General features: G+C 47.6%; 2 protein-coding genes across 2 annotated transcripts; one reads left to right on the top strand and one right to left on the bottom strand.

Annotated features, from left to right (window-relative positions):
• The first annotated feature begins 2321 nt into the window (after positions 1 to 2321).
• On the top strand, positions 2322 to 4138 carry LOC115320697. Its single transcript, XM_042286272.1, has 2 exons — positions 2322 to 2337; positions 2910 to 4138. Exons 1-2 carry the CDS (start codon positions 2322 to 2324, stop codon positions 3587 to 3589), a joined length of 696 nt encoding a protein of 231 aa, XP_042142206.1. The 3' UTR covers positions 3590 to 4138.
• A 1030-nt stretch (positions 4139 to 5168) lies between these two features.
• LOC120848337 lies at positions 5169 to 7436 on the bottom strand. The gene is made up of 2 exons (XM_040220342.1): positions 7373 to 7436; positions 5169 to 6457 (listed from the first exon to the last, which is right to left on the bottom strand). Exons 1-2 carry the CDS (start codon positions 7434 to 7436, stop codon positions 5169 to 5171), a joined length of 1353 nt encoding a protein of 450 aa, XP_040076276.1.
• Positions 7437 to 8620: the final 1184 nt, after the last annotated feature.

Genomic DNA, 8620 nt, shown 5'->3' with positions numbered 1-8620 from the left:
CGGCGTCGCCGTCGGCGTCGGCGTCGGCGTCGGCGTCGGCGTCGGCGTAACCGCAACCCTCGTAACCCTCGTGAGGGTTACGAGGGTTACGAGGGTTAATCTCATGAGGGTTACCCTCACGAGGATCACGAGGGCCACGAGGGTTACTTACCCTTGTTACCCTCACGAGGGTTACGAGGGTTAGTTACCCTCAAAAGGGTTACCTTCACGAGGGTTACCCTCACGAGGGTTACTTACCCTTGTAACCCTCACGAGGGTTACTTACCCTTGTAACCCTCACGAGGTTTACGAGGGTTAGTAACCCTCGTGAGGGTAACCCTCGTGAAGGTAACCCTTTTGAGGGTTACGAGGATCAGTAACCCTCGTGAGGGTAACCTTCACGAGGGTTACCCTCACGAGGGTCACGAGAGTTATGAGAGTTACCCTCACGAGGGTTACTTACCCTCGTAACCCTCACGAGGGTTACGAGGGTTAGTAACCCTCGTGAGGGTAACCTTCACGAGGGTTACCCTCACGAGGGTCACGAGGGTTATGAGAGTTACCCTCACGAGGGTCACGAGAGTTACCCTCACGAGGGTCACGAGAGTTACCCTCACGAGGGTCACGATGGTTACCCAGGTCAAGTGACCCCCCCTGGGGTCACGTGACCTGGGGATACCCCCCGAGGTCACGTGACCCCCCGTTGACGTCATAGCCACTGATGACGTCATCATGACGTCACTGATGACGTCACCGGCATCCGCATCGTCATCATCATCACTGATGGCGTCATCAGTGACGCTACTGATGACGTCATCGGTATCGTCACGTGGCCCCAGGTCACGTGACCCCCCCCGACGTCACGTGACGCCCCAAGGTCACGTGACTCCCACAAGGTCACGTGACCCCCAAGGTCACGTGACCCCCCGCCCCCCGAGGTCACTTGACCCACCCCCCAGTACCCTTCCCTCCTCCTCCTCAAGAGCTGCGCTCCAATTCGGCGTTACAGGGAGTTGTAAACGGCTTTCATTGTTTTTTCATTCGAGGCTCCGCTATACCGTTTTTATTTTTTATCAGAGCCAAACACGTGCGTATAATGCCAGACCTTAAGTATAGTACATCTAATTAAACTAACTTCCTGAAAAAAGTGTCGTTCGGCGTTGTAAAATTTCATTTTCGTGGCATAGGGGGTCAGATTCTCAAATCCTGGACTGCAAATTTTCCTCACGGCATTGTTTTTTTTTTTCCGTTAATTTTGATCGCCATCGGATCGCAACCACACCGCCCCTCACGTTCCAAATCATTGTGTGCTTACAGGCTCGGCGAGGCCTGCAGTCACGTAGCCGCGCTCCTGTTTCGCGTCGGAGTTGATGTGAAGTTCGGCATTCATGACCCAAGCTCAACCTCTGTCGAATGCCGCTGGATTACAGCGTCTTCCACTGCTCAGGTATGCATTCAGTGCATGCTTCCGTGTTAATGTTTTTTTTCCTCTGGCCTTCTTTGAATTAGCGGGAAGCATATTCCCGTGCCCAAAGCAGCCCATGCCAGACGTTCATTTTAAAATCCTTCAGAACAAACTACTTTAAAAAAATTGGCGAACTCGCGTACGCCGAAAGGCACATGCAGTCAATATCATGAGCTGATTCGTCAATTTTTTAAAGGAGTTTGTTATGAATGCCTTTTAAATGACCGTCTGACCGAGGTAAGCTGTCAAATATTTCATGCAATACTGCAGGCTAGTCGAGTGGCTTCAATCGACTTCCTCAAGCCATCAAAGAAGAGGCGGATAAACACAGTCTCAACACCCAAAGAAGTCTCGTCTCACCCAGAGGCAACAGCAGAACAACTCAAGGACTTCCTCAAGGCAGTAAAGGTACTTACTATTCATGACACCATAATAGAAAAACACGAGCAAGGAGACAAATTGTGGCGATAACTTAGGTGGTGAAACCGGCTTTATTTAAAATCAAGGAGAGACCTCTAGCCCTCTCGTATTAACAAGACGACATCGTACAATGGGTGCAAATGCACACTTGATGTCGTAAATTGTGGTTCATTGTTAGGTTGACGCCTTGACACAAACTACGAATTGCAGGCTCTCAAGGGCACATAATAGAATGTCAACAGGTTACTTTGCTCGGAATGTAGAGATGTAGCCTCATTTGTTTTGACCCGTAAATATTGAGGTGACACTATAATCGACCAATGACCCTTTCCAGAAATTGGCACCCTACACGCTGGTGCTCAGGAGTCTTACAGACAGCGAAGACACAGACACTGCTGCCAGTGGTGATGTCGATGACGACGAGGATTCACTTCAAGTGCCTGAGACTATCGTGGACATGGTGTGCTTCTACGGTTCACTTAATGAGTCGGCTGCGAGAGAAGCAACATTCTCAGTGACTGAGTGCGACCAGGTGGAACTCCGCACACGCGCTCAGGCTAGCTCGGACGAGTGGTCAAGGCAAAGAGTGGGCAGATTAACAGCGTCCGTACTTGGAAAAGTACTCTCGTGCTGCACTGGGGCAGAGGGGATTGTCTCCCAAGTGATGGGCTATACCAGGGGTGGCCAGGCTTACCCGGCCTAAGAGCCGCAAGCAAAGCCACAAAACTTTGAAGAGCCGCGCGGGGGGGGGGGGGGGGGGGGGGGAGGTGCGGCGGGGGGCAAACTTTTGTTTAGCGTAATAAAACTCGAACTATTTTCAATATATCTGAGTCAAAAGCAGTTGAACTGTACATAAGATAGGAGAGCACAAGACTACCAAACCGCAACCTGTCTTTCGATTTAAAACGCATTCCATTTCTTTTTTTGGGGAAGCTCTCGTGTGACCGGGAGAGACGCGGGAAGTGGGAGGGGGGGATGGGTAGGGCAGGGCGCCGCGAGCCGCACTTTAACACGCAAAGAGCCGCATGTGGCTCGCGAGCCGCAGTTTGGCCACCCCTGGGCTATACCAAGACACCCGATGTGTTCAGTGTAAGATGGGGCAGGGAGAAGGAGGTCAAGGCTCGAAGTCGCTTCATTGCCGATGAAGCACCAAAGCACAGCGGCTTTGAGGTCAGGAAGTGTGGTTTGTTTGTGGATTCCGAGAGGCCATATTTAGGAGCTTCCCCTGATGGTGTTGTGTCTTGTTGTTGTTGCACAGACGCAGTACTGGAGATTAAATGTCCAGCGTCATGTGCAAACCTTACAATTGACGAAGCTAAGGCAAGACTGCCATACCTTGATGCTGACGCACGTCTAAAAGAAGATCACTTGCATTATGCTCAGGTCCAAATGCAGATGGCACTTGTTGAAACAACCAGAGCATTCTTTGTCGTCTTCACAAATGTGGACATAAATGTGGAAGAAGTGAAGTTTAATGAGGGCTTTTGGAACACGGCCGTCAGTGAGGCAGAGGAGTTCTACTTAAGTCACATTTTCCCTGAAATTCATGGCAGAGAACTGCTGAAAAAAATTGAGGATGCAAACACCATGTGCATTTGTAAAACACAGAAGTCCGGATCTGTCCTACGATGCGAGGTATGTAATGTAGCCGTCCACCTGAAATGTATGAAACTGCGACGTACGCCTATAACATGGGTGTGCTTAGTTTATAAACTTGCAAAATAGACCTACTGTTTATTGCAAGTGGGTTAGTACCAGTGGTGTCAATTTAGCAGTTTTCTCGCAAGATTTAGCAGAGTGGTGTGTTTAACTAGAGATATTGTTTATTTGCGGATGGCGGGATTTCCAGCGGTTTCAAATGTCTTAATATTGACGGTTTCAAATGTGCTTCATCGGCAAAAAGTTCATTGTGATTTAGCACTTGGTTAGTAGTCAAGACAAGTCAAGATCACCATCCAAACAGCAACAGTGCGGGTAACACTCGTGACATCATGGAGACATTGTAGTGGAAAACTGCCGAACACGACACTTGCGCGCACATGTTTGAATTTGTTTTACAGTTCGTAGGAAGAACGCTCACGACATCATTGGTGGTGGGCATCGGAACACGTAACTTGTGAGACCACGTTGGAGATGAAGTCGCTGACATCTTTCTTTGAATATGTTGTGTTGCCACCAGTTCTTGGTCAAACAAGTGAAAGAAGAGAAACCTGTAACTGTATTTTTAATATGTATAGATCTCGTAAACTAATCAAGGAAATAAAATGTTAAAAATATATTCTTGCACAACATTCTAAATTTGGCGGTGTTTGAGAATTCTTAGTGCGGGTTTCTGGTTTCTGAGTTGGCAACGCTGGTTAGTACAAAAACCACTGCTCATGCTTTGTGGTGAAAATAGACTCTGAAGTTGCCGGACTTTTGTTGCAGTACTTGGCTTAATGATACCGAGTTTGCATGCTCAAAACATTCTGGTACCAAAAATCAAATTAGGTTCAAACATATTATAGGATTCACTTCTCTTAACGGGGCGATGAAGTGATTCTTTATCTCTTCTGAATATTACTCGGAATGACTCTTTTTGACAATCATAAGCCAAAATGCATATTAGCTTTTTTCCACGAAGCAGCAGTCGCAGAAAAAAAAAAAGTGCTCACTCCCCAAGCAAAACATGTCGCCGTCTGATCTCGTGCCGATTATGTCTCTAATGTTCAACATAACCAGATGCTGGGAATGCCAATGTACGGTGGTCACCAAAGTTATACGGAATAAGCGAACTGCAAACTATCTCATGAAAGAGCTATCCTGTCATGCTTATGAAGTTTTATTTCCTGCTCACGACGAGAGGCTGCTTCAATCTTGTCCCGAGCAGCCACAAAACTTGACCAAGCCCGCCAGGGTAGTGCTCCCATGTAATAATGCAAAGTTATAATGTTCCGTACAAGTTTGGTGACCACTGTGCGCTGCACATGGTGTTCTCTCGGCTCGCTCCGAGTTTGGCTATTCCCCTCATGACAGTGACTAACTCCAAGTCGAGTGCTCATACAGAGTTTGCATGTAGCGATAACCACGGATGTGTCAGCTGCAAAATGGGCATGACGAATATATTACATACACTCAATGTTCAAGGAAAAAGATCATTTCAGAATAGCAGTACCAAAATACTGTGAAGAAAAAAGAAACACTCGCACTTTTTGTAAAGGAATTAGCCACATTTTCATTCCCAAAATATCTTGCAAAAACCTACCCCTGTAAAACACATCAACCGGGTCAGCTGCACTGCTGAAGCACAAATGCTCCGACAAACCTATTTCTTAAGCAGAGGGGGCTGCAGATTTGTCAGGGCAGCGCAAACAATCAACGCTTTGTCAATTGTGCAAATCTCGCCATCATCACGCTTCTTTAAGAAAGAAATTGGTAGAACCATTTGGAAGATCCTGAACACTTTGAGACGTCTTATTGCCCGCTCCACGTGGATGCGAGCACGAGACAGTTTGCGGGAAAGGGTTACCTCCGTACCCGAAAGCTGATTTTTTCCTTTAGTGAACGCAGGTATTAACAGCCTGGCACCTTTTGCAGCAAACATCTCTTGGCATCGAAATCCCCTGTCCACGAGGTACACATCCCCTTCATTCACAAGGTTCAAGAGCCCAGACTTCAACGTCAGTTCCTTATCGGAAACCCGTCCCCCCCATGCCCCCGAGATGAAAGTAACGGCTCCACTTGGTGACACAGTAAGAAGCACCTTGAGATTATTATGGTGCTTATACCTGGAATACGTCTGGCTTCGAGCCAGCATGTAGGCAGGTTTTTGTATAAAAATCTCTGTGCAGTCTAGCACACCAATCACATTCTTGAAGATGGGATCACCAAACGCAGTTGGCAGGTTGCGGCTGACAGCCCGTCTCGAGGGCCATACAATCAACTTCCCAAGGTTATGTGAAAGTATGTCTAGCCAGGCGTGGAATACTGCGCCAACTGTCGTTACAGACACCTTTAACCTGCATGCGAGGTCTTCATTCAACAAACCCAGCCTCAACTTCATCAGCACCAGCACAAGCTGCTCCTGTGGCAGAAGACAAGTGACGTCGGGCTGCCACACACTCAAAATGAACGTCAGGAGTGCATTGAACAGATGCAAGCTCACAATGCCTGTGTAAAATTTAACCCTAGTGTCTGAGTGCAACGCTGCCTGTGTTGCAGAATCTTTGTTGATGCCAGCAATCAAATTCAGGTTTGTAGCCTTGTACTCCTTGAGCAGCTTGCTGGTTTCGTGTAACTGATGCTGCGTTTCAGCAAGGGTACTCTTCAGGCTGGCGTTTTCTGCTTTCAGATGTTCAATGTCCTTGCTTGAAAGTGTGGTGGCCACCGACACATCACATCTGGTGCTAGACTCACAACACACCACTGCTTCGATGTTTTCTGGGTCAGTGGGAGCCCGGTCACACGAAACATCCTTTGGCTCGGCCGCCGCTCTTTTTGTGGACCTTGCCTGTTGTCGGTTGTACCTTTGCACATTTTGGCTGGTGGGTGCCTTTCGATAGAGAAACCGTGACGGGGCATAATCTGGGTGCACTGGGTCGTCTGAAGGAGCTCCTGTAAAAGGAATAGGAAGACACCTATCAGTTCATATGGAATACAGGGTACAAGGTCATTCCTTTCCAGTCCCACTTTTTGTGCATTGACTTCATGCATACATAAATGACGAGTGTACATCCACACTTTGCTAAGGCGAGCGCCCTGTTTTGGAACATGCCACGGCACTCATACAGGAAGTTGGCCAGGGTGCAGTGTATACCATTGGCTAGATTTTACTACTAATAATACGACAAATTTAAGTTAATTAAAGCTGGGAAAGACAGACGTAGTGGGGACGTGTCTTTCGCAGTTGCATGATTGCGCGTTCAAAACAAAAATGGCATGGTGGGTACACACCGCTTCGTAGAGCAGCTCGTTGTGAACGTAAATAAAAATTTAAGCTTTGCCCCAAAATTTAATTCGAAGGCTGTGTTTCTGCTCGTAAAGCTAGTCACCATTACACTTCTACCCGGACAAAACTCCGAGCCTCTGAGTTTTCGCTGTTACCCACACAATTTTAAATTGTAATAAAAAAAAAAAAAAAAAAAACTGAAGGCATGCGACACACAATTGGGAATGCTGCGTTTTCCTCCTTTGTTTTCACATCGGTGTTGACAAATCCGACCGTGAACTTTAGTCATAGCGGCAAATGCAAATCCGCGATTCCTAGAGGCGCCGCGGAACACTCGTTACTGGACCTAATCGCCCGATCCGTGCGAACCAGGGATCGAAATAGCGGCTGCGGCAAGCAAAATCAAACGGTAGGCTTCTAAAGCGAGGAAACTACCGGAACCTTGAACGAAACTTGACCGGCTGCTACCCTTCTGTCTTGACGAAACGCTCATATCTCCGTTTTTTTTTTTTTTTATGTGTTTTGACAGCGCTGGAAGTGTAAATCACCACTCTAAACAAATAAAAACCTTAGTGGCTCACCTTGTATGAAATGGGCGAAGCATATTCGGCTGTGGTCGTTCGGTTTCCACTTGTCCCTCTTCATGGCTTGCAGCCACGAAGCTCTGCGCTCGGGGTCTGCCGGAAAGCGGTGCATTCTCACAGTGGAAAGTAAGTTGGTCCCCGAACGCAGGCTGCAACCAGGGACGCTGCAACACGTTCCCTTGCTTGGCAGTAGACGGTTCGTTTGCGAATACATATCGGTCGGAGTGTTTAATCTAATCGCGAAAAGACAAGAAACTTACGAAACGAAAGACAAGCTGCGTCGCGGGCACAGCGGAGAAAAGCAGCAGAGCGAGACCGACCGGAAGTCTCCGGGGACCCTTTCCGGTTTGAGTGACTGGTGGCGCCCTCGTGATGAGCTTTACCCGAAATAAGGTGAATATGTGACGCACACAAGGATACCAAAAAGGACTAGATTTGATGGCTGAGTTAACGCTAAAGGGTAGGGTGCTGTAGAAATGCGATAGCCACGGATATTTATGTGCGTTTCTGGCTCGAACCCGTAGCAGAGACATTGACACCTATTCGCTTGTACATTTCGATGTTTCTTTTCTTAGCTATCGTCATGCCGAAACTCTTCTTGGCTTACCCGACCGACACTTGTGTGATCGGGTCCAAGGACGGATCACGATAGTGATCCGTCCTTGGAGCATTACTCGTTATCAGTGCCGTCTTTGCTCACCGCACCGAGCCTCTACACTTCCACCTACACCGCCTGGCAAGTAGGAACATCGTCGAATGAGGGTGTACTAAAGCATCTTCTACTCTCCAGTCATTTAGGGCTAAACACCACAGCAGTGCCATGACTCGTATTTGCGTGTGCATTCAGGTTGTTTACCTCAAAAACCTCAAGCGCTCTCGTAGAGAATGACAGAGCTTGGTTTTGGTGTCGAGCAAATACGAAAATTTGCTCACATGGTTGAAGTGTCTCGATTATTACTGTCTCTCGCACGTGTACGTTTCTTCAGTCTGTCAACTCCTCTTATGTCGGGTGATGTAGAATGAAACATAAGCACACAGACCGACAGTGAGAACATAAGGAAAGTAGTTGCTGCAGTTTAGAGACTAGAGGCTGCGCAGAATGACATTGTGTCGAAGGTTACGTCCTTATAATGTGGACTAAAGACAACCGATACATCGGCCCAATCGCTTTTTCCTAGGATAAATAGTGTCGAAGAAAGGTTGAAAAGTGATAAACACTGTGTCAGTAATTCCAACTAATCAAAG

The sequence above is a fragment of the Ixodes scapularis genome, unplaced genomic scaffold, assembly GCF_016920785.2.
Source record: "Ixodes scapularis isolate PalLabHiFi unplaced genomic scaffold, ASM1692078v2 PGA_scaffold7__128_contigs__length_106722199, whole genome shotgun sequence".
In the NCBI taxonomy this organism is placed as follows: Eukaryota; Metazoa; Arthropoda; class Arachnida; order Ixodida; family Ixodidae; genus Ixodes; species Ixodes scapularis.
Note: the sequence above shows the minus strand (reverse complement) of the source record. Positions and strands in the feature narration are given on the sequence as shown.

What these genes read in the sequence shown, in the direction of transcription:
- LOC120848337 (XM_040220342.1), bottom strand. Translation starts at nt 7,436, where the DNA reads ATGAAGAGGGACAAGTGGAAACCGAACGACCACAGCCGAATATGCTTC. An exon ending in CTTCGCCCATTTCATACAAG is followed by an intron (nt 6,458 to 7,372) that starts GTGAGCCACTAA and finishes TTCCTTTTACAG; the next exon opens with GAGCTCCTTCAGACGACCCA.